The sequence below is a fragment of the Patagioenas fasciata genome, chromosome 13 (genome assembly GCF_037038585.1).
Source record: "Patagioenas fasciata isolate bPatFas1 chromosome 13, bPatFas1.hap1, whole genome shotgun sequence".
Taxonomy (NCBI): domain Eukaryota; kingdom Metazoa; phylum Chordata; class Aves; order Columbiformes; family Columbidae; genus Patagioenas; species Patagioenas fasciata.
The window spans coordinates 18,582,621-18,597,085 of record NC_092532.1 but is presented as its reverse complement, the minus strand read 5'-3'; the positions used below and the strand labels follow the sequence as shown (position 1 = coordinate 18,597,085).

At 40.7% G+C, this 14,465-nt stretch overlaps 2 protein-coding genes across 6 annotated transcripts in view; one reads left to right on the top strand and one right to left on the bottom strand.

Annotated features, from left to right (window-relative positions):
* The window catches only part of ANKRD27 (ankyrin repeat domain 27), a 54,414-nt gene extending 47,552 nt beyond the window's left edge, over positions 1-6,862 (top strand). For 4 of the 5 annotated variants that reach the window (XM_065848434.2, XM_065848433.2, XM_065848431.2 and 1 more), the window contains exons 25-29: positions 945-1,106; positions 2,001-2,109; positions 3,137-3,218; positions 3,765-3,837; positions 5,120-6,862. In XM_065848434.2, coding sequence (XP_065704506.1) covers positions 945-1,106; positions 2,001-2,109; positions 3,137-3,218; positions 3,765-3,837; positions 5,120-5,392 — 699 coding nt within the window. In that variant the 3' untranslated portion in view covers positions 5,393-6,862. The remainder of the gene's footprint in view (positions 1-944; positions 1,107-2,000; positions 2,110-3,136; positions 3,219-3,764; positions 3,838-5,119) is intronic. The other variant, XM_071814323.1, reaches the window with a different exon arrangement.
* Positions 6,863-8,632: 1,770 nt separating this feature from the next.
* On the bottom strand, positions 8,633-13,266 carry PDCD5 (programmed cell death 5). Its single transcript, XM_065848148.2, has 6 exons — positions 13,149-13,266; positions 12,058-12,098; positions 10,841-10,902; positions 10,294-10,385; positions 9,999-10,070; positions 8,633-9,616 (listed from the first exon to the last, which is right to left on the bottom strand). The coding sequence occupies exons 1-6, from the start codon at positions 13,212-13,214 to the stop codon at positions 9,569-9,571; spliced, it is 381 nt and encodes a 126-aa protein (XP_065704220.1). The 5' UTR covers positions 13,215-13,266; the 3' UTR covers positions 8,633-9,568.
* Positions 13,267-14,465: the final 1,199 nt, after the last annotated feature.

The window sequence follows — 14,465 nt, the reverse complement described above, 5'->3', positions numbered from 1 at the left end:
CTATCAAAACTACTTGGGGAAAAATTTGTTATCTAACTCTTTTCAATCCCTTCCCCTCATGTTGTTTGTTTTTTTTTTTTTTATTAGATAAATATTATTTTACTGTTGTACAGCTCGCTGTTTTTATGGAACGTTTTTGTGGCAGGTGCTAGGTTTTCTTGCTTATGATTCTATCACACAGGGTTTTTTGCGATTTCATGGTTTGTGGTGTTTTTTTTTTTTTTTTAATAATAATATCTCTTGCAATGTGCAGTAGATAGACACAGAAATGAAATAAGCTGAGAGGAGGAGCTAATATGATCAGGTGGCTTATTGTTGAACTGGTGATTGCCAATCACACAGAATCACAGAATGTCAGGGGTTGGAAGGGACCTGGAAAGCTCATCCAGTGCAATCCCCCCATGGAGCAGGAACACCCAGCTGAGGTTCCACAGGAAGGTGTCCAGGCGGGTTTGAATGTCTGCAGAGAAGGAGACTCCACCACCTCCCTGGGCAGCCTGGGCCAGGCTCTGTCACCCTCACTGAGAAGAAGTTTCTGCTCATATTTAAGTGGAACCTCTTATGTTCCAGTTTGAACCCATTACCCCTTGTCCTATAGTTGGTTGTCACAGAGAAGAGCCTGGCTCCATCCTCCTGACACTCACCCTTTATATATCTGTAAACATTAATGAGGTCACCCCTCAGTCTCCTCCAAGCTCCAGAGCCCCAGCTCCCTCAGCCTTTCCTCACACGGGAGATGCTCCACTCCCTTCAGCATCTTTGTTGCCCTGCGCTGGACTCTCTCCAGCAGTTCCCTGTCCTTCTGGAACTAAGGGGCCCAGAACTGGACACAATATTCCAGATGTACGCATTAAAAATAAAAGGCGAGAAAACCAGAATAGCAATGTCCTATCTCCATGTCACGTTACTCAGTCTTTACACCTTCATTTTCTGTTGTCGTCCAGCATGGAGCTGCCGTTAACCTGTGCAATGCCAAGGGGAACACGGCGCTGCACGAGGCGGTGCTGGGGAAGCACGAGGCGCTGGTGGAGCTGCTGCTGCGCAGCGGCGCGGTGCCGCACCTCAGGAACCACAGGAACTGCACCCCGGCCGACTGCGCCGAGCCCGTGAGTGCGCAGAGCTCGTTTCTAAACTTCCGTATGCACACAACCTGGGAAAGAAGGCAAATGTAACTATTTATCACAACAGCGTTTGTCAAGATGTCTGTATTTAGCAGTTATATGTGATGTAGACTAAGATGCCTGTTTGCTGTACAACATACCCTATGGTACCTGTTGTATGTGAAACCCTGTGTGTTTCTAAAACAAGTTAATCTAGACAAAAAGGGTGAGTCTAGAAAGAACGAAAGCACGTATGTGAATGAAAATGACACTGAAATCTATGCTGATAATGACAGAGAGCAGAAGAAATGTTGAACGTAGGAAAATGAACATGTGCCAATCAGTTACAGTGCCAGCAATCTTCTTTGTTCCACCTACTGTCTTTTGCCCTTCATGCATTTGACATGTTTTATCTTGTCATCAATAACTCTGACTTCCCCTTTAATAACATCAATAACATAATATGTAAATTGAATTATAAAGAATTATTTTACTCTTTAAATTATTTGATGTATGGTCCCTATCTTTATGCCCTTAAATGGCCTCTGGGATATAGCATAATGACCACAAAATTCTGTACTGGATCCATTTTAGCATATGTATTACCATTTAAACTGAAATTAGCTTAACTGCAAATAATAAAGTTTAAAATAATAGGTCAAGACCACAGTCATCACTCTGGTGCAGTGCAACTTGTGGAACACTGATCTTGTCCCTACTCAAAATGATACAATTTAAAGTTCGTATTGATAATGAGGTATTTTTGTATGCATTACTTAACAGTTACATAAATTTGGACAGCAATTAATTAACACACTTTGCATAGACTAGAATCTTAAATTGTACTGATGTTGTTCTTTTTCTATAATAATGGCGAAAACGGAAACTTTTAAAATTAAGAATTCAAATATCATTAAGTTGCTGGAAACAGCACCCAGCTGTGTGCCTGCATCCGCAGAGAGAGGGAAGGGGTGTGAGCAGCACGCTACTATCAAGATAAGAAAAAAAGGTACGTGTCATTTCTACTGGTGTGAATAAAAAGGGATTTAGGAGTTTATGTGCAACTGCATCAAATATTTTATGTAATAGATTTACGTATAATTAAAGGACAAACAGCTGTTTTGCAAACTTATTACAGGGAACTCCTAAAATACTATAACTAAATGCAGCAGACTTTGTATTATATTAATGATATTGCCACAAATTCAGTTTTCACTTTTTTGGGGGGTTGTGTGTGTGAATTTTATATGCAAAACCATTTCAAGTTTAAAAAACTTGCCACATTTGAGATGATGTAATTAACCATGTAATAATTGTCCATTTCATTGCAAAGTAAACCAGATGAATTTAAGTGGCCTCTAGTTGTCATTTACCTTGCCCTAAAACAGGTTAGGGAGTGATGCTTCCATTAATTACTGTCTCTCATATTATGGGAGAGAAATGAGAGCTACAAAGGTAACAGTCTGGACCATTAAGCAGGAGTTGGGGTGGATGAGGAGCATCGGTGCCCATTTCAGCATCCAGGAGTTCTCGTCAGGCTTTTCAAAATAACTCTTGCCTGCTTCCCTAGGAAAGACTGTGAATGTTCCATTAATACAAAACCAAAATTAATCACAGTATGCCAATACCAAAGACTGATGTAGTCCTTTCAAATATTATGAGAATAGTTCTAAAAGAACGACAGAAAACATGAGTAAGTAATATTAATGAAGAGGTGGTGTAGTGTCTGTGTGGTGCTTAGTTCAGGCTTGTAAAAATTGGAGTTAAGGGCCTCAAAGTCCAGAATTACATGGTCTCTTCAGAAGCTTGGCCAGCCATACTTACCTGAAAAACGCTTACTCATGTGACTTAAAATGCTTTAGAATTTCCAAAGATAAGTTGGGACTCTGATTCAAGTTATTACTATTATAGTTTTACTGTAGAATTTAAAATCTAATGTTAGTAGATACCTCTCTTAATTCAGAACTGTGGGGTTTTTTTAATTCCAAAGTGTGACTCAGTTGTAATTTTAGCTACCTGTTCTTTTAAACCCCTAGTGAATTCTAAGCCATGTGAGAAAGCCGATGATCCCATAAGCAGACAACTTCAACTGGTCCAATCAATTAACAGATTTAACAAGTAAGCATAGAAGGTTCCTCCAAAGTACGGTTATTGTTTCCCATAAGCAAACAAGAAATACAACTATTAACAAAGCCCAGCCGTGGGTCAGGCATTGTTAATGAATCACATGTGACTAATTTGATGGTGGATGTGAATCCTGCGAGGCGAGCAGGTGCGGATCCCCAGGCAGGGGTGCATTGGGGTGAACAGCAGTGGTGTGCTGGGCAGCAGGAGGGAAACGCTGGTGGGGAAGGAGGACTGGCAAACATATGTAAAATTTCATTGGTACTAATACTTGGTGTACCATAAATCCTGAATTTCAGAGCCAGACTGCCTTAAAAATATTATCTTAGCACTTTAGTCAGTGGTTGGGTTTGCCTGTGATCTTTTTAAACGTTAATGTCTACTAATGTCTACTCGGCGATAAACTAACATACTAGCAGGCTGTCATTCTGAGATGTCAGGTAGCAGCCTTTCTCTGTTGAGATAGTGCTTGTTGTGATTGAGAATCTTGTGAAAAGGCTTATGTGGTCATATTTAATTTCTTTAAAATATTTTTTTTAGAGCACAACATTTACGGAGAACAATAACAAGAGATAAAAGTGTTCCTAATTTTGACTCTCAGTTATTGCATCAGGTAAGAGGAAATAGTTGCTTGAACTATTTGTATAATAGAGTGAATCTGTTTGTTTTGTCTGCTATTAATATAGATACATACAACAGGAAAGTTTCTTACTAGTGGTGGCCAGTGAATCCCCAAAGTTCTGACCCGTCTGCTAAATTGTTAATGTTTCATCATTATTCAAACTTCAATGGTGCTTCTGTAACACCTCTTAAACACCTTATTCTTACTTTTAAACCACTTAAGCCTCTTACTGCGGCCTTCATCTCTGTCTCGTTTTCTGTGTCACGTCTGGCAGAACCTGCATTATACTAAGGCTTGAAAACCTCTACAGCAATAGCCAAGCAGAGATGCATTTACAAGAGAGAAATTTGCCAGATTAAAATGGGCGTTTACATAATAAATCTGCTTGTTTAATTAAACGTGGGATTTAGATTTTGTAATTGTGGATTGCTGAACGTGAGGTATGTCATGCACGTACAGCAGGTGTCAAAAATCTAATGTGACCATGATACATAGCACTTAAACCATGTGTGACTCATGGCTTTGTGAATATACAGGTTATACAGCTTTAAATTGTTAGTGGGTTTACAAATGTGTAATCTCAGTCTGAAACATTTTCTAGATTGCCATTATTTCAGTAAAAAGGTATTGTAATTGATTTCTGCCTTCAGTTCTTCTCCTAGAAAATCTGCCATTAGCATCCTTGGATTTCTTTTTTTCTCTCTTGTTATTTTAACGTTTGCAGGGTGGTCAGTAATCAAGGAGAGCCACCCACTCTGAAAAGGAAAAATCAGGAGCAGATATGGAAGACAGGAATAGTTGGAATGACCAAAAAGAGTCTTTAAGGGGGCTGTGGGGGCGGGTGTCTCTGCCCTGGCAGATGAGACCGGGAATGGGGGAGTTTCTGCCTTTGCCTTCAGCAGTGCCTGCTTGAGCCCAGCTGTATTAATACTTACATGTTCTTAATGGTAAAAGAAATGGCTGTTCAGTTCAAGTACCTTGAAACTTGTGTTACAAAAGGTTCAAAAGAGTTAAGATGATATTCAGGATAGTGCAGTGAGAATAAGTTTTGGGATGCCCTTGTTATCTGTTCAGTTCTGGTGCTGATTGATGTGCAGCCTGGGGCAGGTTGGCCTCTTCTTGTTTTCTCATATGTAGACCAAATATAATTACTGTCCTACAGAGTGTGCTACTTTTGTTGGCTGTGTTCTCAGTATAAAGAGTATTTTGAAATTCATGGGATAGTTCTATTCAAGAAATGCTATATTCATTTTACTTCTTTCTATCCTCACAGTTAGCTATTAAAAGCTTTGATAAAACCAAGTTAAAATCTGTTGAAACGCTGGACCAGAGCAAAGTTAAGATTGACACAGGATGCAGTGGTGAGCTTGTGAAACATGACGACGTGACGGAAGTTCCTCACAGGAGTAAATTAATGCACCGAAGACACACTGTTAATGTGCCTCTTTCAGCAGAGAACGTCGGCGATAATATTTTATCCAGCCCTAGAAATCCAAGTATTTCACAGTCAAGAGACTGCTGTGATGACTTGCTTTCAAAACATTGACAAGGAAGTGCAAATTTGGTGTCAAAAGCTGAGGAAGGAGGTGGTGGTAATTTTCAATAACCGTTCACTGTATATCGAAGAATTCAGTTGACACGTACAAGGAACACGGGGCGACTCTTCAGCAGAAACAGAAAGTTCTGGCGCTTTCAAAGACCGAATCCTCTGTTCATGTTGGAGGTAACTTCACAGCCGGATCATTCCTGATCTCAACAAACAGGGACGTACTGAGATGTTGGCAGCAAAATTCCTTTCCTATTTTACTTAGCACTTACTAAAAAACTATATGTAACAGTAAACCAAATGAAACCCCGTATTGTATTTTTCAGCCACCCGCTTTGTTTTTAAAAGTCTTTGAATAATTTTTGCTTTTTCAGTTTTTATCACTACATTGGATAAGTATATAAATATATATTTATATATATATATAAAGATATATTGGATAACAAGGTATTTATTGCCAGAGGTAATTGAAATGTCTCTATTTTTATTGTAATGTTACAAACAATTATAGTATATATTTCTGTATATTTCAGTAGCTGGGAAAACAATAGTCCATAACATGTGTGATGCTGCATTAGAAATATATACGTGCTATTAATGTGAAGGGATGTAATCCTTGCTAATGCCTTTGCAGTGCTCCCCTGTATTGGATCTGCAAGAGCAAGTTCTTATACAGGAGCCAAAATACTGGGGAAAAAGTACAGAGCCCTTGACAAAGCTGAGCTTTGGACTCGCTGTTCACAGCTAAATTAAAAAAAGGCAGAAGCAAGCATGTATAAGGATACACCAAATTGTTTTAAGTTGGCATGTGGGGTTTTTTTTCCCCCTCCCTCTAAAGCAAGTAATGCAGAAATGCACAAGTATTCACGATTTTGAACCTGGGCAACATCTGCAGACAAAACTGCTTAGGAGGCAGCTCTGGACTTCTCTTTAAAAAGGTGAAATTCCAATTATCCAATTATTCCAGTCTCCCATGGGTAAGCATTTGTTGCAATAGGCCAAATATCACCCCATTCCTAGAGGTGACCACTGAAGAACTGCAAGTTTGCAGGTTACTAGGAGATGGCTGCTTGGATTTCAGACTTCATTTTCTGCTGTTCCAGTTGCGGTAAGAGAAGCGTAAAGAGCACAGGCCAGGTTTCTAAGTGCAGGATTCTTTATTCTTGGCTCGTCACATCCAGCTTGCATTTTATTTCCTAAACTATTAGTATGAATAATTGTACTTCTTTTAACTGTGGTATTAGGAAGCTGCCTGGCAGAGTACAAAGCTGGAATACATACTGGTCATTTTTTCAAGTAACTTTTTAATCCAAGAGGTAAAATGTGCAATAAGTGCACGTATGGACATTTGGAGATGAAGGTCATGGGTTTATTTTTCTAATAATTTATGAGCTTATCTGATTTTTCTAATGTGCCTTGGATTTGTGCCAAATGATTGAAAGAAAAAACTAGTAAAATAACTCTTGAAAATGCTGTTTTCTTTGAGCGATTTTTTCAAAGCATTGAGTTTGTCATTTCCTTGCTTTTGTTTTTGTAGGCAATTGAAGACTTCACTTTGTGTCTATGTCTAAATTGAGGGATCTGTTGGACTTGGCAGTTCAGTGTAACCTTCTTCCTCACAGACTCATGGGTTACTGTTATTAGGCTGTGTGGTTTTGGATTGAAGGCAGAGCTGTACCATTCAGTGAAACTGAACCTTTTCACATAACTTCTCTAGCCGTACATTCCCATTAGAAAAAGAAAAGTAGGATGGATGTTCAGCTATTACAAGCCAAACGACCAAGAGGAAAAACCCATGAACTAGTTTTTTTACTCTTGTGATACTGTAACAATGACCTAGAGTAAGTCACTTAGCCTAGATGTAACTTAAAATGTTTAAGATACAAGTAAACTTTCATAGATCCATAGGTCCAAACTACATAATGAGATTTTTGCTTGTGTTTTAATTATACTGTGCATTTAACTACATGATTCTTAAACCTTCTTGACAATATGGATGAGAAAAATCAGTTTATAAGCTTTTTAATACTGGTGATAGCATGCTACAGAGTTTAAGTACGGAATATCCTGCTGCAACTACAGACCAGGAGTTAGAACAGTGACACCAAGTGTTCAGTATCATCTTTTTTCTTAATTCTTAATAATAGGCACAGTGTGCTCGAAGAGCTTTGGACACAGATTTTAAGATAGCTCATTAAATAATGCTGAAAAGTGTTAGAGATAAGTGTCAAGATGTGAACTCGTTATTTAGTTGCTTTTTTTTCCCCTATTAACCTGTTGTATTCAAAATTTGCTTTTATTGAAAACAGCTGGTTCAATACTGTTATATTTTCAGCATCAAAGTATTTTGTTGTATTCTATGCAAGTGGTGAGACAGCTGCAACTCTCCCAAGTTTTAGCCTTGATATGAATGGTTATGTAATTATTGGTTAATTTGACTTGGCCAAGTGTTAATGTAGCAGATGCCTTTGAAAAACTTCTCCTCCCCCCAAAAAATAGAACATCTGCAAGAAAAAAATGTAGTAGCTTACTAAGGCAACTTAATGCAGACTTGGTACATCCTGCCTAGTTAACAAAATCTGTGTTTTAAGACATCTAACAGGAGAATATATTTTTTCTTTAGAGTTTTATAGAAAAAAGTAGTGATTTATTAGCATTACCTTGAGTTTCCTATTCTATTACAGTATCAGAACAGTTGTCCTTGTGAACCGGTGACTGAGCCAGGCTTCAGTTTTATTCAGTATCCAGTCTAGGATAAAGCTTATTTCCAGACGTTTTGGATGGGTAGCATATGTATTAAAAAAAACACTTAAATGCCAAACAGTTCCACTATCATCTAAATTAGGAAAAGATAATGAGTAACAAATTATTTAGCCAGATTAAATAGTTTGCACGTTTCCTTTGACATGCTTAACCAAGCTTGTAATTAAAAAAACACCTTAGTATTTAAAGATAGGATGATCAAGGGCTAAACTGGACTAGTATTTGAAGGGAGTACCCCTGGAAGCTTCCCCCTGCAGTCCCTAGTGCAAATAGACTGAAGTCAACCTCATGACACTATTTGTCTGCAAAACATGCTGCCACGTAGTCCAGATTAATCTCCAAAAGGTTCTCAGTTAAAATAAATCCAAAGCATTACAGACACAAGCAAAATGCCCAATCTAGTCCAAATGAAACAAAAATAACTGTTTAAATACTTTTAAACCACATTCATACAAAAGGAAAAACACCCACTAGTACTCACTTTTAGTGCAGAATTTTATTCTGTTCCAAAAACCACTGCAGTTGGCATCATACCATGTTCTTAAATTATGTCAGAAAAGGGTTCTGTGGTGTAGAGTGTTTATCAGCACATTATACAGTATTTATCCTACTTATTTCCATAACCATATTTTGGAATAAACATATAGCACAAGTTCAGTTTTACTTTACGCATGCAGGAGTCGCAGAAAGTTTAGGAAAACGGTCTTTTTTGCAAGGTAAGAAACACTCCAACCATTTGATAAAAGTGGAGGTAGTTTTAAGAAAAATACGATACCTAGTGTCTGAACAGTGCTGTTTTACACAGTTAACTTGCTTTTTTGGAGATAGCTTGATTATTTCATAGGGGAACAGTTCAATTGCGTGCTGGTTACAGTTTCTTTACACAGACTGCCTGATATGAAGTCCTGTGATCCAAACACTACTTTGATACCTTTGCTTTATTTTATAAATATCCAGTGAGCTGCTGGATCAGGCTCCTTCCCTTGGGCTCAGGACATCTCCTAACACTGCTGTGATTCAGAGCCTGGAGCCAAGTCTTAAAACTCCTGGAGGGAGTGGCTGTTCCCAGCTTTACACCAACAGCTCCTCATGTTGTGGCATCTCCAACAGCAGCCAGTTAAACATGTGCAGTTGCTGAAAGCATCACTTACACACTGAGTAGAGGGCAACAAAAAGTTCATGCTAATGAAGCAGCAGGGACCCCCACACTGCTCAGGCCTCTTACACTACAAAAGTTTAAGTTATAAAATCCTCAGATTTATTTTACAATACAAGTTCATTTGTTGGCCTTTTTATAAAACAGAACAAAATGAAGTAAAAGAAGCGTAAACATTTTCAGATCTTGCATCCTGCCTGGTAATAGTATGTTGCCTTTCTCCAGGCCTTCGTTTGGCAGACAGTCTTACAGTAGTATCAATAATCATCCTCTTCATCAGAATCCAACACTTTCCTTCTGTTGAACTAAAATGAAATATATGACGTGAAAAGTGAAGCGTCACAGTAAATCCAACATAGAGCAAGCCTTTCCAACTCCACGCGTTTGATAAATGAACACGTTATGTTACATGGGGACAGAACGTGGACCCCATCGCAACCCGCCCCCACCAAGTCCCTGTTTGGCACAGGAGCACAGACACAGGGCAGTTGTCTCACAGCACCAACATCCCACTGCTGCTATCTGCAAGTTACACTGCTGAGATTTAATCCCAGCACTTAGCAGTGTAGTAAGACAGGTGGTAAATACAAAGTTAAGTTCTACCCTGAACTGAAATGGCCAAATACGTGCAATTTTTCTGCTCTATTTTATAACAAATTAAATTCACATTTAGGAAACAAAGCCTACCTTCACTGTTGTTTTCTTCTCTGTTTGTTGACTCACTTTTTCAAGTATTTCTATCAAACCTTGTTCTGTCACCTAGGAAAGGAAGAGCCACATAAATGCATTCCGAGAGATGCTTAGTATCAAGCAACTGAATCACACTTCCCCTTCTTACAAAAGGTGTTTATATAATTGTATTTAGAGGCTCTCAATTGACTTTTCCAGTTGTTTCATTTACTGATATTAAAAACATGCAATTTTTTTTAGAGTGAATTTGGTTTGGAAATGAATATACGTGAGAAAGAAAAACATAACTCACCTTTCCAGGTATCTGTCCAAATCTTGCCATCTGTATAAGGTAATTCTCTACTGCTTTTGCTTTGTCTGGTTTCACAAGTGCTAAATTGCTTACTGCAACAAAAACAGGCTCTGTTCATTTGGTTTCAAAACATAATCAAATACTTTCACTAGTAACTAAAAAGTGACAAATGCCCCTATGAAACCACCTTCTTTGTGCCAGGTCATAAAATAAACCGAAAAAGCCATTTCCATTTATATAAAATAAAGATACAAGATAGTTATTTCTTACTTTTAGATATTTGTTCCAATTTAGATTAACTAACTTTGACTCTCACTACATTTCCTACTATTAATTAAAAAAAAATGAACATAATTCAGATGTCAGTAAACTGTTCCCCTCCAATCACTGTCATCACCAACTGAAAAGCTGTAATTAGCTTTATCTTCCCCTCAACAGCAATATTTTTCTAGTCTGGCCTCTATAGAAGCCCATACGTGCTTGATTTGAGCAGCGCTGGAATAAACTGGGTGAGAATTTTTTATTAGAAAGTCACCAGAATACTTACATCTTGCACGAGCTGCTTGATCAAGAACTTGAGCTAAAATAGTATTTCTTATCTCTGCTTCCCTGTAATGAAAAATAAACCACACATTAAAAGTGGGATGTCACATACCTAAAACAATAAGCACAAGACAGCAAACTACAGGAGACTTTCAATTCACGTAAATGGCTTATTGAGGTCCCTTCAAACTTTACATCATTTCTTTCATAGCATTTTTTTTGTCATGAGTAGCTCTGGATATGTTGACAAAGTGACAACATCTTCCAAGAAATCTAGATGGATTTTACTACTTCCACCTTCCTACTGTTTATTATGACATCTTACAGACAAAAGTCACACTACCCACAGGAAAGATCTGGCATAGGGGATTTCAGCAAAAGCCGTGTATGGCAGAGTGGGCATAAGGAACAGTCCATGCAATTGCAAGGCACAAGCAAACCTCATTCCTTATTTACATTTTTTCAGTCAGTCTTCATGTGCTTACAACATTTGATCAAGTATTTGCAAAACTGGCATTTTAGTTTATGCATTTTGGTTAATACAAACTTTCTATGCCAAGTCTAGCTGTTCATTTTCTACTTAGTGCAAATACAAAATGCTGTTTCTGCACTAAGCTCTGACATGAATCATTTTGTTTCATATTTTTAACTGCAATAGATGTCCTGGAAAAAAATCAGCTAGGAAGGTATGTTCCCATTGCACCAACAGAGCCAAACCCCAACTCAACACTCAGACAACACTCCAGTTTGGGAAGAGTTCTGCCAGCCCTCAAGATTTTCATATGACCAACTCTCACCAACCCTGGAAAGCCCAGGCTTCTGAGTTCCAGAAGGGGAGGAGAAGGGGAATGGTGACCCTTCCCAAAAACATCCTATTGTATCACTAAGGGTTGTGAGGTTATCGCACTCAGCAGAGTCCCAAAGTAAAAATGAGCTGCTCCTGTTGTTTTCCTCCACTCCTTCCCGCTCCAGTCAGGGTTCAGACTGTGACAGCTCTGCTGGAGACCAGCCAGTACAGTCACAGCCAGGGAGCCACATCTGCATCAGTCACATTTTAGCTACCCTTGGATTAAGTCTTTGACTTCTCGGCTTCTTTGTCAGTCATTTTTTACAACAACAACAACAAATCATGTGGGTATTTCAAAGAAATACTTGGGGAAAAAAAAAAAAGGTTCACAATGATTAGATGTAAGACCAAAAGCGAATAGTTCTCATTTATACCTCTGTTTTGCTTCCTGTTGAGACTGATCACTGGAAGGATCCTAGAGAATGAGATTAAAATAAATACACTCATCCAAAAACATTACATACAGGACAGTAAATTTAGATATTCCATCACAATGAATGTAAACTAAACCTGCCTGCTAAACTGCATGGCCACAGACGAGATCCTGAAAATAAGAATCTGCTGCCCTAGCAAATAAATATGCCACACTGTGCTTTCCTCACAAAGCAGAAACGCAAACCAGTGTGATGACAAGAGCTACTGGATCTATCCACACATTGTTGTAGGTTTGGACATTAAAAGGCCTTCCCATTAGGCCTAAGATAATGAACTTTCCCAAAGCCCAGAAAACAGATGAAAATATTTGAAACTCATTAAAGTAAGCTAAGAACAAATGAAATTAAATCTAACACTTCGTATTTATCAATATTTTTAAAAAAGCCACAATCCTATCATGGTATTTTGGAACTAACACAGGCAGCTGAGATGACTCTTCCTTCAGAAGCAAATAACAAAAAAGAAGAGGGCCAAGCTGAGCTTTATGTTGAATCTGCATCTCAGATTTTACAGGTAACATTTCAAAGTGTGAAAGCAGAATGGGAAACCAGAGAGAAAGTAAACGAGGCTGATCACAGGTACGGGAGATCCCTTCACAAAACAGATTGATACACTGCAGCTCTGAAAACGGCCATGACTGAGAAGGCTGATGACGGGAATCCACCACGAGCGGCACGGAAAAGCTCGGGGGGGGACCGTCAGTGCGGAACTCCCGAGGCAGCACCAGGGCGGCGGGGCCGGGCCGAGCGCGGTGGCCGCTCCTGTAACGGGAGAGGAGGCGGCCGGGGGAGCCCGGCCGGGCCTCACCTTCCCCCCTGGGCCGGGCCTCACCTTCCCACCCCGGCCTGGCGCCCGTCACCGAGCCCGCAGTCAGCGGTGTTTCCAGCCAAAGCCCTGTGCCGGCCGGGCCACTCCCCGGGCCTCAAGCCGAAGCCTTTATTCACCGAGAGACCTCCACAGGGCGCGCCCCCTTGTCTCCCGCGCTCCCCTCCTGCGTGCCCGCCGCACACGGCCGCGGGAGGCGCCTCACCCCGTGCTTGGCCTGCAGCTCGGCCAGCCGCTGCTGCCGGAGCGCCTCCAGCTCCTCGTCCGCCATGGCTCAGCGCGGCCGCGCACCCACCGCGCCTGCGCGGCCCGGCCAGGCGCTGCCAATCCACCGCCGAGCGCTCGAGTGCCTGGCGCCTGGTGCCGCCTCATGGCGCAGCCACCGCCCCCCCGGGCGGCCGAGAGCAGATGGCGGAGGTGCCGGTTGTGGTCTCACCCCCACATCTTCTCAGCCCCGCTCCGTGCAGTAGTTCGTGGTGCCGTCCAAACTTCTGGCTCAGGAGCTTGTCTCTTCCTCTTCCCTTTTCTTCAGTTCCCATAAGCTGGATGATATTTGAAAGCTTAGGCTTTGTTGCATGGCTAATGAGGGCTTAAAAGCTGAAAAATAGGGTTGTGTTGTGGTAGTGAAGTTTTATATAGCATCATGGGGCTGTGATTTTGTCCTGCCTGAGGCATCAGGTCAAATTTCACGTCTCTGTCAGGCCGGTGACCCCACACGCAGCTCGGTTTCTCCAGCCTGATGCTGTGAGGAGAAAGCGGGGGAACTCACAACCTGCACACATGAGGAGCCCGAAGCGGGCTGGGTCGGGCCTGCTTGTTCTTTGGCTCCGCGTCTGTGAGGATGCAGTGCAGGATGGTCATGTTTGTTATGCCAGGTAAGCTGCTACTAGGCTGGTAGAAACCGCCTTGGTTCAGTACGTCAGTTTCTCTGTGTTGTTGCAGTCTGGTGCTGCGTTCAGAGCCACCGCCCTTGCGTGGATGGCCCTTTGGCTGTGTCTCTGATTTCATCAAAAAAAAGAAGGCAGGGCTGGCAGGATTGGATTAATCTTCTGCACATGAAACACTGAGTGACATTTCCCCAAACTCTGTTCAGCTGTGACTCCCTGAGAAATAACTCACTGTGCTGTGACTACGGCTCCCAAGCTCAATCCGCTGTTGGCAATTGGGACTAAAAAAAATGCATTAAATTATACAGCATCCTGCCCCTGAGCTCTGAGGTCTGGCCCTGTCTCTGGAACCTAAGGGTGCAGAGAGCTGACAAAAAGCTGCTGCCCTTGGTCAGACTTGGTACAGGGTCACTCTACTATCAATTCAAGAGCAGCTACTGTCAACAGACTCACTTGATAGCTTCAGTCATGTTAAATGAGTAACTTTGACATCTCGAATTTTGTCTTTTCATGTTGGTCAACCACACATTCTTATGAAAGACTCTGTTTTTTTCACTCATACTTCAAGATGTAACTAACCAGAGAAACAACTTTAACATCAAAAGCTGTTCTACCAGGATAAATAAGCCATGACT

What these genes read in the sequence shown, in the direction of transcription:
- PDCD5 (XM_065848148.2), bottom strand. Translation starts at nt 13,214, where the DNA reads ATGGCGGACGAGGAGCTGGAGGCGCTCCGGCAGCAGCGGCTGGCCGAG. An exon ending in CAACAGGAAGCAAAACAGAG is followed by an intron (nt 10,903 to 12,057) that starts GTATAAATGAGA and finishes TTTTCATTACAG; the next exon opens with GGAAGCAGAGATAAGAAATA. An exon ending in TTGGACAGATACCTGGAAAG is followed by an intron (nt 10,071 to 10,293) that starts GTGAGTTATGTT and finishes TTCCTTTCCTAG; the next exon opens with GTGACAGAACAAGGTTTGAT.